The following is an 18,499-nucleotide window of genomic DNA, read 5'->3' as shown; positions in this document are numbered from 1 at the left end:
GCGCCCTCCCGGGCGTGGTGCCGTCACAGCCTGCGTGGCTGTGTGCCGCTGTCATTGCAGAGCCTGGATTGAATCGGAGTCAGCGAGTCGCTCCAGGGCCCAGGCTCCTAACGGCCCCGCTCTTCAGCCTGGTGACCACCCCGGAGCTGTCCACCCCCAGCATGGGGGAAGCCAGACAGTCTTCTGTGTTGTCCAACCCATCATGCTCTCAAGCAGGAAGGGAATGGGGTGGGGGGCTGCTTGGCCATGAGAAGTGCAGGTGGGGGAGAGGGAGGCCCCCGGGCAGCGGGGCCAGGGGGTGCGTATGCGGGGCAGATGGTCAGGCCGCAGCACATGCCACCAGCCCAGCTGCTCGGGGCCCTCCCCGCCGTCTCACGTGAAGGCCATGTGTGCATAGCTGGGCCTGGCCCATGTGCAGGGCTGCTCCGGGCCGGGTGGGAGAGGGTCCAAGGGAAAGCCTGGCCTTGCTGGGCGGGTGAGGGGAGGGGCCAGAACTGTGGGCCTCGGCCTCCCCCGCAGAACCTTCTGGTTCACAGGCTGTGCTCACCCTCGGGGCATCTGGTGTGTGTGCCGATTTGTGCAGATTTCCTCTCTCCCCAAGAAGCATGAAGCCCCTCAGCATTGATGGAGGAATGGCAGCCTAGCCAGGCAGAGGCCTGGGGCAGCAAGGAGGAGCCCTCAGGACCTGCTGAAGTGCCAAACCAGTGGCGCCCTCCTCTGCTGCCCCTGGAGTGTCCCAGGGAATCCTCAGCAAGTGAACTCAGGATGGCCCAGGAGGGGGCATGAGGATGGCACCCCCAGCCCGGCACCTCCCTCAATCTCAGACCCCATAGGATGCCAGGGGCCCATGGCCCCACTGCAACCTGTACCCCCCTCCTCAGGGAATGGGGGACGGGCCTGCTTGCATCCAGATGGGAGAGGGGTGACAGAAGCCTCTCTCCTGCCCCCTCGCATCCACAGTCACCAGGACAGCAGCTTGTTGAGCCTCATTGCACGGGGCCAAGTGCCTTACCTGGCCCTGTTGTCATGCTGCCTTCCCATTTCACAGATGGGGATGCTTACAGAGGTGGAGTGAGTGACCAGGATTTGTCCCGTCTGGCCCTGGGCCATGGCTCTTAACTACTCAGACCCAGGTTCTCAGGGTCCAGCCTCGTTGCTGTGTAGCAGGTTGGGATTTTGTTTAAATAGAACTTGACAAGGACCTTGAACAGCTCTGTGTGGAGCGGCTTCACCCCAGGGAGCCAGCACTCACTGACAGGAGCCGATTAGAGAAAAATTTCAAATGGAATCAAGTGCTCGGCTGTGTGCCGGGGATGCAGTGATGTTGGAGCTCTGCGGGTCCAGGAGTCTCAGTGGGCGTCTTGGGCTGGGTCTGAAGGGTGGGTAGGAGTTGGCACAGAGGCAAGTGGGTGGAGGGCTTCCAGGCCTCCTCTACATTGGCTGGTTGGCTCCTGGCTTTGCTCCTCTGTAGCGCCTCCCTACATCTGCCCATGGCGATTCCATTCTGAGGTAGCAGGTATTCTGATGCCCATTTTATTGGTGAGGAAACTGAGGTCCCCTAAGGTTGTGGACCTAAGATCACGTGGATGGCCCGGAGTAGAGTTAGGTCCTCAGAATCCCGGGCCAGTGTCCTTCCTGCTTTTTCCCGCTTGCTGGAGCCAGGAGAGGGTCCAGCTTGGGGTAGGTGGGATGGAATCTTTTAGGGGCACGTGGGACCTGGTGAAAAATCCCCATACTGCACCTGCTTCTCTGAAGCGTAACAATTCTTGTGGGGTGAGCGTGAGGCAGGTCCTTTTACTTTACAGGAAGTTTTGCTGCCTGTCAGTAGCTGCAGCCGAGTGGCCCTGCTGCCTCCTTTGGCTTCTGTCCTCTGCCCAGGCTGAGCAGATGACTGCTGTGTGGTCCCCGGCAGGTGGTGGGATGGCTGGGCTCTGGGCCTCGCTGTGGATGCTCAGAGAGGTAATGCACCAAGGCTGGGGTCCCATGGAGTCCAGAACTCTCCATCCCCTGCTCAGAAGCTTGGGCTGCCCACCTCCCCACCATAGGCTATAGATGCTCATCCATCCCCCGAAGCCGTTGCTTCTGGCTGATTGGAAAGAGCCCAGCTAAGGTGTGAGTTCAAAACCCAGCTCATCTTTCATCAGCTGAGAGATACAGGAAGTTCTTACACTCCCTGGGCATCAAATGCGTCTCTGTAAAGTGGAAGTCATCATTTCTACCTCATGGCGCTGTTTAAAGATGAATTATATTCACAACACCCAGCCCTCTGCCTGGCCTTAGTAGATCACAAGAAACAGCAAGGGGATGGCCTGGTTCCAGCAGTCATCCAGGGTACCCAGGCATTATTCCCACTCTCCAGATAAGAAAACTGAGGCTCAGAGAGGTGAAGCTACCTGTCCAAAGTCACCCTGCTGTTTGGGATTCAGACCAGCTCTTTCTGCCTTACCTTGACCTCCTAGAATCAGATCCTCATAGACCAGGTTGCCTCTGAGCTGGCTTTCGGGGGCCCAGCTGCTGCATCCTGGGCCGTGGGCACCAGGATCATCTGGAATTAGCCAGGTGAGCTGAGGAGCACACCCTGGGGAGCGGGAGGAGGTAGAGTGAGCTGGCAGAAGACGCCCTTGGTGTCCCATATATGGCCACCGCTGGTGGTGGGAGTTTGGAGAGCCCCGTGGCCAAGCTCCTGGTGGGAGCTTGGAGAGCCCGCCTTCCTTGGGCGATAAACACACGAGCTTCTGACTCCAACCGGGTCTTAGCTGAGTGACCTGGGGCCCAATATGTCACCTCTCTGTTTCCTCATGTGCAGATGGGGTAACAATCTTTATTTGGGGGAAAGTTTCAATGGGCTAAAACTACCTGTAAATAGTGACCACGGTGCCAGGTAAACAACCAGAGCTCAATAGATGGGTATTTTTGTTTTTAAACTCCACAGTTGCTTCTTAATTTATTTACTTTATTTATTTAATTTTGGCTGCGCTGGGTCTTTGTTGCAGCGTGACGTAGGGCTTTCTCTAGTTGCGGCGAGCGGGGGCCACTCTTCGCTGCAGTGCACAGGCCTCTCATTGCGGCGGCTTCTCCCACTGCGGAGCATGGGCTCCAGGCGCGCGGGCTTCAGTAGTTGTGGCGCACGGGCTTAGTTGCTCCGTGGCATGTGGGATCTTCCCGGACCAGGACTCGAACCCATGTCTCCTGCATTGGCAGGCGGATTCTTAACCACTGCGCCACCAGGGAAGCCCCCTCAATAGATGGTTTTCTTGTTAGACCTGGACTTTGACACAAGCAGTGGGACAGAGTGACAAATCTGGGGCAAAACTGGCTCAGAACTTGGCACGGGAGCCCCTAGGTCGGCCTTGACCTCATCTGTTGCTCTGTGGTCCCGCAATGACCCTGGATCCCCATGTGCAGATCCCTTCCAAGATCCCTGCTCCCTGCTGGCAGGGAAGCCCAGCTGCTCAGGGCCCAGGGCTCAAAGAGCTGGGTAACTCCCAGCATGGCCTCTGGGTAACAGCACACTAGAGCCTGTGTCACAGAGCCGCGCCCGGTGTCCAGAGCCTCCACCAGGAGGGCACTCCCTCCCTGGGTTCAGGGGAGGCAGAGGTGCTAGGCTGGTCCCTGAGACCCCTGCCCCTGCCCCAGGGAACCTTTCTGTCCCACAGACCTTGTTTATTTGTTCAGGCTGATAAAGCAGGATTCTCTGGACTCTGGATGAGAACAGGCAAAGTGCATTGTTCTGCAGGCTTTTCTCAGATGGGTTTGGAGCTGTGGCCAGGGCTGGGAGGGGGAAGGGGAATGCACAGGAGTTGGTGGTCCCTGTGTCACCTCCCTGCCCCTCCCTGTGTTTCCTGGCCTGGTGAAGGGCAACTCCTTGGCTGCTAGAGGATTTTGAAAGGTGGCAGCAAACCTCACCTCGGGCCTGCGGTCTCAGGACCCCCACGGGGTGGGGGAATGAGCAGGCACTATGTCCTGGCTCCAGATCTCCTGCTTCTCACCCTCTCTGGAGCCCCTCTTTGGAGACCCTCTGCAACACCCACCGTAATAATGTCACTGACTTGTATCAGGCCTTACTCTGTGCAGCGCATATGCCATCTCCTTTAGTCCTTACCACGCTGTGTGGTCGGTCAGTCCTGTTAGCAATATGACAAGGACACCAAGGCTCAGAACGGTTATGTCTCTTGCCCGGGGTTTGTAGCTAGAGCCAGGAGTTAGCCCAGGTGACCAAAAGGTGTATGAGCTTCACCTCTGCACCAAATAACTAAATCTTTATCCTCAGAGAATTTTGGGAATTCCCTGGCGGTCCAGTTGTTAGGACTCCATGCTTCCTCTGTAGGGGGCACGGGTTCAATCTCAGGTCCAGGAACTAAGATCCTACAAGCTGAGCGGCATGGCCAAAAAAAAAAAAAAAAAAGAGAGAGAGAGAGAGAACAGTTTTTGAACCCAGTTCTAAACCTTCTGGAGTCACCTGATAGATACGGAGGGAGAGCATTCATTTGTTCATTCATTCCCTCAATCAACAAACCCTTTGGAGGCCAGTGATGGGCAGGACCTGGGCTAGGCTCTGCATACAGAGGCCTTCCCCTGACAGCTCACACAGAGACTGACCATTAAATGAGTCACAGTAATCAGGAGTTAAGGACAGATGGCGGGCTATTAGAGCACTGTCAGTGGGAGGCAGCCCTAGTCCCCGGGGTAGGGTTGGGTGGGAGGTCAGGGAAAGCTCCTGGACGAAGTGAGCTTTAACGTGAGATCAAGATGTTGACGCGTTTAGGGTCCTCATCTGAAGCGGCTCTCTTGATTATGCTTTCTCGAGCACAGCGCTGCTGACGTTTTGGGCTGGGTCATTCTTTGTTGTGGAGGCATCGTAGGATCCTGAGCATTGTAGGATGTTTGGCAGCATTTCTGGCCTCTGCCCACTACAGGCCGGTAGCCCCTCCCCGCCTGCTCCCCGGTGGTGACGATCAAGAATGTCTGCAGACATTGCCAGCTGCCCCTTAGGGACAACATCGTCCCCGGTTGAGAACCACTGGTCCAGAACAGTGCCCGGCATACTTGTTGAGTGGTCCCTGCAAGGCGCCCCACTCTCTGTGGGCTGAGGGTTAGTACCAGGTATCCGTGGTGGGGACGGATGCTGCGTGTAGATCCTGGAGAGCCATAGAGAGGAGGATGCCGCAGCCTGAGTTGCAGTGCACGTTTGGGCCATTTAGGTGAACGACGCATCAGAGCAGCTCTGTTGGTTAGCACCTGTCAGGTGGACTTTGTGGTGATGTCTCCGTGTTACGACACAGAACTCTGCTGCAGTCTTTGTAGCTTTTTGCTCAAGCAGCAGGAGCATTGGTGGACAATGTTAGAGACTCCATCGCTTCACCCATACAAATCCCTGTGCCATTAGTGAGTGCCTAGTTGGTGATGAATGTCAAGGCTGTCAAGTCTGGTTGGGGCTGTCCTGTTGCAATGCCCAGCAACACCCCAGGTCCAGAGGGCAGAAAGAAAAAGAGAAAAGCAAGAGAAAGCCAATCAGGTGTGCGCCCCCCAGCTGAGCACTGGCACTTTGCTTCTGGTCTGTTCCCAGAGTCCCGGGCACCTAACTCTGCTCTGACGTTATAACGTCACTCTTGAGTGTAAATTCTCTGATGGCAGACCCGAGTTATTATTTGCTGTCGGACCCCAAGTGCCCAGCAAGACAAGTGCCACTGAATGAGTAAATAGACCCTCAGAGCTAAAAAACATCTGTTCTCTCTGAGAGATTCCTTCTCAGGGAGGGAGGGGGGTGGAGCTCTCTCCTGGGGGAACTCGGTGTGCTTCGTGCTCACTGACATTCGGGCAAGAGCTGAGTCTCGATTTCTTCGCCTGTGACGCGGGAATATGGATGCCTCCCAAGGTTGTGAGTGTGGAAACAGCGGGTGCTTAGAACAGGGAATAAAATCCGGGTTGAGGGATTAGATGGGCCACCTCTGCCGCCCTGCAGTCCCCTGTCCGGCGGTGCAGATGTCAGTGTGAGGGGCCCTACACCTGCCTGGCTGAGGTGCTCCCGGGCCGTTCTCGGCAGAGACCCTGGCAGCCCCTCCTGACGCCTTCTCACCCTCCAGGTGCCATGTTACTCATATGGGCAGAAGCTGTCCAAGCTGGCCATCCTGAGGATCGCCTGTAACTACATCCTGTCCCTGGCGCGGCTGGCCGACCTCGACTACAGTGCCGACCATAGCAACCTCAGCTTCTCCGAGTGTGTGCAACGCTGCACCCGCACCCTGCAGGCCGAGGGCCGTGCCAAGAAACGCAAGGTACGTGCCAGCCACGCAGGCAGCAGCCTCCTGGGAAGACAGAGAGGTGGGGACAGGAACTTGGGGAGCCCCTCACTCCCCCAGGCTTCCAAAGGGACCGGTGAGCTTGGCCTTTAGGAGCTTTGCTGGGGTTCGTGCCAGCTTCAGGGCTCCTCAGGCCCCTGGGATTGTGTGTGACTCTACTCCTGGTAATGGGGCTGCTGGGTACCTGGGACAGTCACCCTGGGCCTGTGTTTGTTCATCACTTAAATGAGGAGGACACCTTATCTCTGAAGCTCTTTCTGGCCTTACATGCTCTTAGGATGAATCCCCCACTCGACCCCTGATTGATGTCATATCAGGGTGAGATCTCCTGAACTGGTAACAGCCCAAGAGAGCCCTTCGGTGTGTTTTGGTAATGTGACTTGGCCTGTGGGTTACTTGAGGCCACGCATTAAGGCACGTGATATTCATTCATTCATTCATTCATTCTGAAGAGATTTACTGAGCCCCAGCCATGTGCCACGCTGGCCGGGCAGGGGTATAAAAATGATAAACATGTGGTCGCAGCACCCCTGCAGCTCACAGGATGCTCAGAGACCCTCTTGCCTGTGGATAAGGGCAGAAGAGTGTAGGAAAGGAGGCCCCGGAGGCCTGTGCTGGGGCAGGGGAAGGCCAGGCAGAGAAGGGACAGGTTACCTCTCCTGCCCAAGGGAGTCTGAAGGGTCATCTTTGTGTAAGTGGTGTTTGAGCTGGCATCAGCAGGACAACCAGGAGGTCACCGGGCAGATGAAGCAGGAACAATATCTGAGGCAGAGGGAATAGCCTGTACAAAGCATGATGTGTCTGGAGAAATACGGGCAGGAGGAGAGGTGTCGGGCACAGCTACGCTTCCCAGATGGCCTAGGCTTCCAGCATTTCCAGTTGAGGGTCATTGCCAGGCAGTGCAGAGCAAGGCTTATGGCAACCCTCTGGATCTCTGTGCCCACGAGGCTAGAGGGAGAGAGACAGAGGGTGGGACCAAGTCTGCATCCATGAAGAGGGTAGAGGTGGTTAGAGATGCCTGACTCCCTTGGGCATCCGGGGATGGGGAGCGGGGGGGGAGCCAAGTGACTCTGGCATCCTCCATTCATTCCTTCCTACCACCTCCTCCTTCCTTCCTGGCCGGCCCCTCCCCGCGTCCCTGACATTCCTCCCCCAGCCCCCCTTTTCAAGGAGGCCCCTCTCTGGGTTCTCCAGGTTTCCCAGGGGCCCCTTCAAGAGGCTTCCAGCCAAGGAGGCCCTCTGTGGTCTCTCCTGCCCACAGCAGGGAGGGCCCCGGCATGTCCCCACCGCCAGCCACTGCCGCTGCTGCGGTGATGGCACGTTGGGATCCTGGGAGTGATTTAATGTGGACCAATTAGATGAAATCTTCATCAAGTGGGTGAGAGAGGAAGCGCCACTGGCTGCTCGCAGGGCGGCTTTCCTCTGGAAAGTGACACGGGTAAATTAAGGGCGTGATTGATAGCTCCATGCAGCGCTCTGTGACAAAGGAGGGTTGTAAACTCTCGGTGAACTTCCCCTGGCATTCGGTGGTGGTCGGTCGGAGGTGTGGATGGGCAGGGTGGGCAGGCACCATTTCCCCCATCTCTGCCCCTCATCCCCCCCTCCCCAAGTCCTCCCGTCAGCCACCAAAGGCCAGAGTGCTGGGCCCCCCTCCTTCCCTGTTCTTTGATTGGAGCAAGTGCCCTGGGCTGGGGAGGAAACTAGATGCTTGGGAGGTGAGGGAAGAAGGGGGGTGGTGGGGTGACGAAGCCCAGAAGAGACGAGCTTTTGGCTTCCCCTGAAATCACATCAAATCTAAGACACCTTAGAGACCATCTGGTCCAGCCTCCCCATTGTCCAGATTGGGAGACTGAGGTGTTAGATTGTGGGTAAGAGCATCAAACAGCCCTGAGTTCAAGGCCTGGCTCACCACCTACTAGCTGTATCATTTTGGACCCATTTCTTAACCTCTTCTTGCCTCAGTTTTCTCCTCAATAAACGGGGATGGTGGAAACATCAGAGATTTCCAAGGCCCTTTCTAGTCTGACTCTACAAGCAGAGGTCCTGCCCCACCTCCGAAGGGCAAGGGGCCACTTGTATCCTGTAGCCCCTCCTGCTGAGCGGGCTGTCCTGAGGCTGCCATCTCCCGAGGACCATGCCTGGACAACCACCATTGCCCAGAGGACTTAGAGGGAGGGATGGGACAGGGTCTTGGAGCTGCTGGGACATCTGAGGCCTTTTGGGCCCTGTAACTGCCCTGGTAGATGATTGGCAGATCACAGCACCACCCCACTCCTGGTGTGTGTGTGCCTTCCTGCATCTGTCCCCATGCAGGTAGGTGAGTTTCAGGGTGCCCTCAGGGATGGTCTTCAGCGGCCCGCCCAGTGGCCCTGAGTGCCTGGGATAGGCCACCATTTTGTTAACCAGAACCAAGGGAGCTGGTGTCCCTGGAGACGCATTCCTTCATTTGTTCGTACATTCATTCATTCAGTGTTTATCGAGCACTGGCAGTGAGTTCCGTGTTGGGCAATCCCATCCTGAGCACAGGGGCACTGTGATGGGTATTTGCGGTGGGGCGGGCTTGACCCTCCCTAGTCCCTGTAGACAGGGCAGGTGGATGTGAGGCTCAAATCAAGCCCCTCTTGCCCCTCCCCTGCAGCCATTCAGGGCAGCCTGAGGGTTTGGGGATGGGAGTGAGTCAGGCTTACATTCTCATGAAGGATAAAGAAAGGAAGAAACTAGAAAATATGCTGATGTAAGTGACCAGCTGAAAGGAAGTCCTCCATAAATGATCACCACCAATGCCACTGAGGGCGATCTGAGCTGTCCCAGAGAGCGTGGCTCTCTCACAGTTCATGTGCCCCAGAGGCTGGGCGACCCTTTTCCAGAACGCCTCCTTGACAGATTGTACTCAGTGTCCCCTGATGAGCTGCCTTGTCCCTCCAGACCTGTGTTAAGAATGCGATTTAAAGTGATCTTTACTTACCCTCTAGGCCCCAGGCACATCCTTTTGCCCATCTCAGCCCTTCCTTGCTGGGGGTGGGGACCCATGTCCCTTGACGGGTGAGTGCTCTATATCTGGGCCTCACAGGAAGTGACTTTGAGGGTCCAGGGTCCGTTTGGAAGCCCTGGTCGTGCAGAGAGGCCCGTAGGAGGCTGCCAAGCAGAGAGACAGGTGGGAGGAGTGGAAGGGCTCTGCAGATCTCAGCTCGAGCTCAGGCTGCAGCCGGAGATAATGCACATTAAGCACCTGGCTCTGGGCCATGTTTCCGCAGCTCCTGTTTTTAAAGCAGCAACTCCTGGGAGCTTCTGAGGAGGAGAAGGAAAAGCAGCAGAACTGTTCCACACCTGGGCAGGGTGGGCATTGTCAGACCTGTGGGATAGGAGAGGACCGATTTCCCACAATCTAGGGCACTGCCTTCCAGTGAATAATAATAATAATAATAATAATAATAACGGCAGCAGCAGCTACTAACACTGATGGCATAGCTTAAGCCCTGGTGATAAATGGCCAGTAAGTTCCTGCCCCCAGGTTTCTCACAGGCCGCGGGTTGCCCGGGGGGGAGGGGGGAGAGATAAGTCCATTATGGTGCGCTGAGCTAAGGGCCCTACCAGACGCCTGGGCACCGATTGGTGACCCCGGAGCTGTGACTGTAGCCGTGTGTGCCAGCTGGGCAGGGAAGGCTGGCTCTGCAAGGCCAGAGGCTGTTCCTCACCCTGTGGGTGGTCCAGTGCCAGAGGAGGCACTGAGGCTGGCGTAGCTCGACCGCGTCTTCTCACTTCCTGCTGCTTTCTGGATAGGGGAGGCTTTTCGTGGTGATGGCAGGTTCGAGGGTAGCCGGACTCCTGTTGGGAAGAACATCTTGGGTGCAGACTTCTGTATTTTTGGTGCTGGGGGCCAGCTGAGGTGGCACATTGGTTTTGGGTTGGGGGGGTCAGTGGGAGCCGAGAGGGTTCTGTCTGGGTGGCTGAAACCAGGCCTCGGACAGGACCTGGTGGCACCTGCTCTTTCTGTGGTCTGTTCCGGAGCCCCAGAGTATGTGAGGCAGAGTCTCCAGCACCTGCTCTGGCTGGATCCAGCCCCTCGTGGGCAGGGTCTCCTGCATCCCCAGAGTCCCCATTGAGGGACACTGTCCTGTCTCTGTCCCCACCTGCCACGTACACAGTCACCCCCATTGGGGCTTTGGTCTCCCACTTCTGTAAGGTGAGTTGACCCCAGAAGTGACTTCTAAGGCCCCTTCTGGTCAGACTTTCCGAACTGAGGTCACCTCAGCTCCTTTTTCTGTCTAAATGACAAAAGGCGTTTACTCTCCCTTCCCCTCTGCCCATCACGGGCATTTCACACAGATCTGAAAGTTGCTCACAGAGACTGTTGGGACCCCAGTGCAGTGCACCCGGAGAATACTGATACTACCTGACGTTCTTAGAGCCCGGATCCCACGCCTGGCGTGGTGCTGGGTGCTTAGTACTTCTGACATATCACCCTGTTGACTCCTCCCGCCACCCCTTCAAGGTGGATCCTGATGTTGTCCCAGGAACCATGACTCTGAGGCTCAGAGGCCCGAGGAACTGGCCAGTAGGAGAGGTGCCTGGGGCTCCTACCACTTCCCTGTCCCGCCCCCCGCATGGAAATAGGGTGGTGAGAGGAGGTCCTGTTTCCACATCCTCCAAGCCATGTTACTGAGTTAAATACCATGTGCTTTCAAAGCCCATGGAGTCCGTCTATGCTGGGAAAGAAGGGGGGGTGGGTGGGAAACCACCATCAAATTCCCTTCTCGTCATAAAAATGGATGCAATTTATTTTTTCTGGCATTCCAATTACATAGACGTTTGTCGCCAGCTGTTTGTTCTAACACGGAGTGTTCTCTCAGCTGTGGTTTCTCCTCTCACAGTTGACACCGTTAGTCCACATGGCTGGCAGGGACTGGGATGGAGGGGTCGTGGGCTGGGGAGCCCCCCAGGTTAGCTTGGAGCTGGCTTCCTTGGAACGCAGAACTTGGCCCTCTGCTGTTCCCCGGGTGGTCCCGAGGTGGGGGAGAGACTGGGGCGCTGCTTTCCCCTCTCCTTTCACACTGTCTTCACCTCCTCCTCCTCTCCCCTCCTGACACGCACTCCCAGACCCCACCCTTCTCCCCACCACGCTGTGTATGAATGAAAACTTGGGGTCTCGGACAGTGAGAAAGAACCAACCTCTCATGCTCAGAAAGTCAGAGACGTGAAAAGTCCCCTCTGATGCTCTAACCTCCAGGGCACCTCTTTGAGCCAGGGTGTCCTGCTGGAAACCCCTTCAGAGGCTCGGTGGTCCAGGATGCTATAGGTGGGTGTTGAGTTGAGAGAACCCTACAATTCCTTTCAATTCTCTCTGGTGCTGTCATTTAACTTTAAGGCACATACAACAGGGAGACCCTTGGCAAGACCATGAGGTAGGGGAAGTGTAGGCTTTGGCGCTGGAGACCTGGGTTTGAATCATGGCACTGGTACTTCCTACCCATATGACCTTGGGTGTGTTACCTAACTTCTCTGATCCCCCATTCTCTCGTGTGTAAAGTGTGAGCTTGTAAACCTTCCTTGCCACCTTGCTGGAAGGATTAAAGGAGATCCAGTATGAGAAAGGGCTGGCCTTTTCTCAGTGCCAGAAGGGAAATCTCATGAATTTACAGCCACGAGGTAACAACTTCATATGGAATCCCAGGAAGGATCATCTCAGGAAAGGGCAGTGCCTGGAATGGATGAATGACCAGACAAAAGGCAGATAAGGGCAGATAGTTCTGACTGGGGGACTCCTGTTTGTCCAGCATTCAGGGCAAACCCCCTGGCCCTGCATCCTTAAAGGGGGGCGAGCACCTAGCCAGCCCAGAAATCCCTGGGCTTTCAAAGTTCACGGATCCATACCAAAGAACATGCATAACGTGTGGTTGTACATGGTAATAATGCTAATAAACAGACTCTCACCAACAATCGCGCTGACCGAGTGGGGAGTGCCCATTGCGTGCCGAGCACCTCCCATACTTTATCTCTACCCTTTATGCTAACCCCACAAGTTAGCACCACTTCCCCATTGCACGGAGGGGAAACTGAGGCCAAGAGAAGGGCAGTAACTTGCCCAAGGCCATGCAGCGAGGAAGTGGTGGAGCTGCTTTGAGCACGTGTCTCTTTGGTTCTAAACTCCGAGCTCTTCAGCTGCGCCCGGGCCCTGAAGCTCACATACCGCCCAGCAGGGTGGCCTGCGCCCGGGGACCCCCAGCAAATGCGGGTGCAGGGCCTTGTCAGGAGCAGGAGCTCTTATGTAAGCAGGCGGGCTGCGGCGCTTGCAGGCTCCATTTAGCCGCGGGGAGCCAACAGCCCGCTGGGGGTGGCAAGGGGTGGGCCGGGCCGGTGTGTGGGGGTGGTGTCAGCAGCCCCCCGCCCCCAGTGCCGCCGCCAGCGAGGCCTGACACCGGGTTAAGTCGCCCTGGCGGCCTCTGGCTGCAGCTGGGAGCGCGCCTGGTTCCCATTCGGGCGCTGTGGTTTTGATTAGCTGTTCCACAAGGCGGGCCTGGTGGCGAGGCCCTGGGAGCTCCGCTGGAACAGAGGGTCCCCCGCCCGGCCGCCGCGGCCCCCCCCTCCTGGCAGCCCCAGACTCCAGATGTTCCGAGCGCTCGCTGGGAAGGCCTGCTGGCGCCACGGAGGGCAGAGGGCAGGGAAAGCACGCGAGCTGGAAGCCCGAGCACTCAGTCACCGCAGGCCCTGGCAGCCCGCCCAGCGCTCTGCTGGCACATTCCCCAGCTCTCCCCTGGCCATCTGTTCCCAAAAAACCCTTTCAGAGCCTCATCATCACTCAGGATACAACAGCACAAGCAGCTGGTTTGGAGGCAGCAGGGAAAACCGTGCAAAAGGTCCTTTGTGAGAGAGGAAACTCGCTTATGAATAACAGGGCTGGACGCCGTAAAAGTTGGCGGCTGGAATCCGTGTTTCTCAGGCGCCGCTGTTTTCTCTCGACTCTTTATCTCTGCTCTTTATTTGGTTTCCCCTTGTTTTCTTTTAATGGTGTTTCTTCCCCTTCTTGCACCAGTTGTGACTTTTCTTCCTCCTCTAAGGTGCCTGAAGGCCACCTAATTAGGTATCCTGGATGCTGCCGAACTGTTTTTTTCTTCGCAAAGCTCTTAAAATGGGAGATGGTTAGAAGTGACTGTTTTCATAAAACCCCGGGCTGGAGGAGACAGGGCAGAAAGAAGGTGCCCGGGAGGGCACAGTGTGGGCAGGGTAGCAGAAAGTCGTCAACCCGGGGAAGGGTCGGGGGCAGAGAGAGTGCAGAGACCGCCATCAACTCATCAGAAGGCAGCACGGAGCCGCTCTGGAAGAGCAGTGGCATTAATGAAACGCTCAGCGCTTGGCGCCTCAGCTGATTGCAGTATGACAGGAAGCCTTTTTTAAGAACCGCCGCCACCGCCAGAAACTTCTGGGAGATGTCTGCCTGGAATCTGGGCACCTCCTGGGAGAAGTCACCGGGTGGCCTGAGTGGGGCCCTTGGGGTGTGCTGGGGCAGGGCTGGCAGCTGGGAGGCCAGCGTTGGCAGGGGTGGGGAGGGGAGGGCAAGGTCCAGGCCACCCCCCTGGACCCCTGAGGGGGAGCTGAGAGTCAGGCCCAGGGCTGCCAGGTGGAGGTGGGGAGAGGGACACCTCCCAAGTGTCAGATGGGCGCGACCTCATGGGGGGTGGGTCACGGGGCAGGGGCAGGGGACTGGGGGCTTCCCCTTTCCTTTCTCAGTTCCGGCACCCCTTTTTCACTGCCTGCCCCAACACTGTCCCATGAGACCCAGAAGCTCGGCTGCCCCTCACCCCAGCAGTGGAAAAAGCCTGTCGTCCACATCGCTACGGGTGGCCGGTCCTCACAAGCTGAGGCTCGGGCTTTGGAGGGCGTTTCATCTGCGCTCTACTCAGGCCCCGTACTTCACTCCTTTCTCCTCTCTTCCCAGTTTCGGTTGGAGAGGTGGCAGCTCTGGCAGGACAAAATATATATAAGTTTATCACAATTTCAGGGCTATTAATCTCCCCGTCTGAAGGGCTGGGCATGGGCTGAGATCCCCCCCTCCCTGCTAAGGCCTTGGTGGGCAGCTACCTAGTCTGGACTCTGAGGCTGGTCTAGGCTCTGCCCAGGGGGCTGCGTAGCTGGGTGGCCTTGCTCAAGTGTCGTATCCGGGAGATGCCAGCCTGACTGCCCACCTATCCAGGGGTCAGTGGCACAAAGGATGTGAAACTGTTTTGTGGACTCTGTCCTCCCTCCTGTGTCTCCTGCCTGGGAAGTTGGTCCCCGTGGAGCCAAAGGTGAGGAGGGCCTAGGGAAGGAGGAGTGGCCACTGGCCCCAGGCCCCTGGTGATGATGTGGGGTCCGACCAGTGACCAGAACTTGCTTTCCAGCCCTGGGGCTTCCAGAGGAGCAGTGGGAGGAGGAGGGAGGGCGGGGCTGCCCTCCCACTGGAGTGACCAGGCCTGTCCTGCCCACGGCCCAGCCTGGAGCCCCTGCCCCTGGCACAGTGGATCGCCTGGCACAGGGGGCGCCAGCAGGCCCTGGTCGTCCTTTTTCTACCTGCCCCTGCAGACCGGAGGCTGGTTCTAGGGGAAAGTATAAATCCCTGCCTTCTTGACCTCCTAGTATAAATGTTTCTAGAGGGCGAAGGCACCTGCCTTCAAGGTGCTTAGTTCTCTGCCCAGACTTCACGGCCACCTGGGGCCTGGCCCTGCTGCCCAGCTGCTCCCTGGCTCAGTTCATACCCACCTGAGCCGCTCCCAGCAGCTCTGCTGAAAGCCAGGTCTGACTGCCTCACTCCCCGGCTCAGGACCCCTCAGGGGCTCTCCACAGGCCAAGGGTAGAGGCCAGACTCCCTTACAGGACACCTGCGCCTCCCTCTAAGTGACCTGGCTCCCGCCGGTCACTCCCGGTGTCCCAATTTACACTCCAGCAACGCGGAACTCCTCGCCCAGAGGGGCTATTTTTGGCCTCTGTGCTCATGCCGTCCCTTCTGCCTGGAATGCCCTTCTACCCTGTCTGTCTGGCTAAGTCCTGCTCATTCTGGAAGGCTTAGCTCCTCCTGGAAGCCCTCCCTGACCCCTACCCCAGCCTCCACCTCAGGGCCCCATAGCATGGCCACTTCCCTGCCCTTACCATAGGGGTGTGTAGAGTCTAATTCAGGAGAGCATCCTATGATACAGTATGAAGTAAAGACATAGTATGTGATACTCTATTATGTGATATTTTAGAGCTCATTTTATGTCATTATATTATATTTTTAGGTGATATGTTACCTGATAAATTATGTGATATTAAAACTCTATACTACATTACATTATGTCACACAATGTGTGTTTAGTACACCTTTCTAGCTAGACTGTCAGCCCTTTCATCTTTGTGTCCCAGCTCCTGGCACAGAGGAAGCTGCCAAATAATGCACAGCATTCCTTCCACGAAAATCCACACACACTGGGGCTGAATATTCCTGAGCTGAAGGCAAAGACTCTAGGGAAGAGTGAACTAGGGGCTTTAGGACACAGACAGAGAAGTGCCCCTGGGCTCCCCCAGGCTCCTGTTTGGGGAGTTTGGGCTCTTGTTGCCTTGAATCAGCGCAGAAAGCGTTGCATTTCAGATCACAGAAACCCCTCTAGCAGCAGCTTAAACTAACAGGGCTCCTGTTTCTTACAGTTAGGAAAGGTGAAGTGAGGGGACTGTTGCCTGGCTCCAAGGCTCTGGTGATGCTAAGGCTTCGGGCTTCTTTCTTGGTCTTTACCTCATGACTGCACAGTGGCTGCCACAGCACCGAGCACTTCATCCACATGCTACATCCAAGGCAGGGCAGGGCCTCGCCGGGAAGAGCGTTTCTCCTCACCAGTTCAGTCAGTCCTGTCCAGACATCCCCTACCTGCCCTGAAAGAAGGGGTGCTGTCCCTGAAACTGAGGAGGACATTGGGGCCTCTCATCTGGGAGGACAGCAGGGTAAACAGCCACGTGGCTCATCCCTGGAAAGTTGACCCTGATTTTTTTTTTTTTTAATTTTTATTTATTTATTTATTTATTTGGCTGTATTGGGTCTTCGTTTCTGTGCGAGGGCTTCCTCTAGCTGCGGCAAGCGGGGGCCACTCTTCATCTCAGTGCGCGGGCCTCTCACTATTGTGGCCTCTCTTGTTGCAGAGCACAGGCTCCAGACGCACAGGCTCAGTAGTTGTGGCTCACGGGCCTAGTTGCTCCGCGGCATGTGGGATCTTCCCAGACCAGGACTCGAACCCGTGTCCCCTGCATTAGCAGGCAGATTCTCAACCACTGCGCCACCAGGGAAGCCCCGACCCTGATTTTTGACAGAGTGGTTTTCTTCCCAGTGGGGCTGACCAATGTCATAACCTCAACCACAGTGTCAGAACCCGATCTCTGCGAGCTTGCCTACTCCTCCCCCCAGCCCCGCAAAGTGAGGGCCAGCAGCCCTGTTTTCAGTTGACAGCACTGAGGTTCCGAGAACCTAGGTGACTAGGCCAGGCCACTGGTGACCTGGTCCCTCTGCACAGTGCTTTTCAGTTTGCAGAGCCTTCTCATGCCTCTTGTCCTCTTGAGTTTTGCAGTGACCTCCTGAGGTCCACATCACTAACCATGGGAGCTGGATGAGGAGGACCCAGCGGGGTGAAGTCACTCAGTGCCACACAGCTGGGTGGGGCCGGGCAGGACCTAGGCTCATCCAGCCCCGTGAAACAAGCGCTCCTGAATCTAGACCATCACTGCCCTCTGTTCTCCCAAGGTGAGGGGGTCTAGCAGTGACGCGGGTCTGTCTCAGCCCAGCCACTCATGAGCTCTGTCAGCTCGGGCACTTGCCTTCTCCAAGCTTCGCTTTCCTCATGAGACATGGATAGAAATGTCCATGGGTGAGGAGGGTTCAAGGAAATGATGGCCATGAAAGGGCCACGTCAACTGGGTGCACTACGCAGTCACTGGGGCTCCTGGAGGGCAATGCTGTCCATCTGGAAGGTGGGCAGAGGGACCTTGAGTGTCCCTTCCCCACCCAGGGGCTTAGACTGGGTGGGCTTGACTCTGTTGCCAGGCAGCAGATACCGAGTCTGCCCTTCTGCCCTGTGTGTGTGTGTGTGTGTGTGTGTGTGTTTGTGTGTGTGTGTGTGTGTGTGTATGTGCATGGGTTTGTTGGGGCATCTGTAGGCACTGTCTGCCAGGATCAGATGGAGGGCCTCCCACATGGTGGACTGAGTGTCTGGCACTGGGGAGGTGCCCGGAGGCCTTCAAGGGTTTCAGAACTTCCCCTCTCCCCCAGGGGTCAGGATCCACTTTGGCCACCCACCCCCTCCACGTAACCACGCAGTGGTGCTTCATTTATTCAACAGAAGCAGAAAAAGATGAATTAAGCTTGAAGGACGCAGTACATTTATTTAAGAATAAACAGTTTTGAGTGTTTACTATGTGCCAGGCATTGTTTTAGGTGCTGGGTCACTTTGGAGAACAAAACAAAGGCCCCACCCTTTGGAACTCAGGCTAAACGACACAAAGGCCAGGCAGGAAAGCTCACGGGAGAGCCCTGCAGGACCTTCCTCGGAGCCCACTGTGCTTAGCTCTGCGCACAGTTCTTACAAGCCTGACTCCCGGGAGGCTCAGGTCGGAGCAGCTGAGCAGAAGCAACCAGGAGGCCAGCTCCTGGAGCAGGTGCAGTGACAGCCCCCAGAATCGCAGCCAGTGGCCTGATGGCGTGGGAAGGAACAGAGAACAAAAAGAGCAACACCAGGGGCTCAGAGGAGCCAAGAGGCTTGGAGCCATTTAGTGTCGGGCTAAAGGGCCCCAGAAGCCTCAAGGACCTGGGGAGTCTTCTGTAGACTGACGTTCCCGGGCTTGACCTTGAGTTGTCAAGAGGAAGCTGAAGTACATCCAGTAGCGTCTGACGGAGAATGCAGGGAAGTGCATCAATTATTGGGAACTGGGACCTGTCCAAGCTGTTTGGGCACAGAAAACACACGGCTTCCTTTCTCTAGGGAAACTCGCTCCTGCTCAGGGGCTTGTTCTCCTGCGGGGGCAGCACTGGGCGGGTCGGGGTCCTTGTCTGTTTTGCTCACTGCGGGGGGCCCCCCATGCTCCGAATGGAGCCCGGCACGGTCTGAACACTCAGTACATGTTTGCCGAATGCATGGAAGCGTGAAAGCCCGAGCAAGTGAGGTGTTTCTAGCTGTCTTCCACACTATCTATCTCATGGGCAGCTAGCGCCT

At 56.6% G+C, this 18,499-nt stretch overlaps 1 protein-coding gene across 2 annotated transcripts in view; it reads left to right on the top strand.

Annotated features, from left to right (window-relative positions):
- ATOH8 (atonal bHLH transcription factor 8) overlaps positions 1 to 18,499 on the top strand; it is a 34,975-nt gene that overhangs the window by 4,672 nt on the left and 11,804 nt on the right. Inside the window, exon 2 of one of the 2 annotated variants that reach the window (XM_082357684.1) lies at positions 6,084 to 6,275. In XM_082357684.1, coding sequence (XP_082213810.1) covers positions 6,084 to 6,275 — 192 coding nt within the window. Of the gene's footprint in view, positions 1 to 6,083; positions 6,276 to 18,499 lie in introns of those variants that run through there. The other variant, XM_082357685.1, reaches the window with a different exon arrangement.

The sequence above is a fragment of the Balaenoptera borealis genome (assembly GCF_965194805.1).
Source record: "Balaenoptera borealis genome assembly, chromosome: 15".
Classification (NCBI taxonomy): domain Eukaryota; kingdom Metazoa; phylum Chordata; class Mammalia; order Artiodactyla; family Balaenopteridae; genus Balaenoptera; species Balaenoptera borealis.
This window is presented reverse-complemented; position numbering and strand designations above follow the sequence as displayed.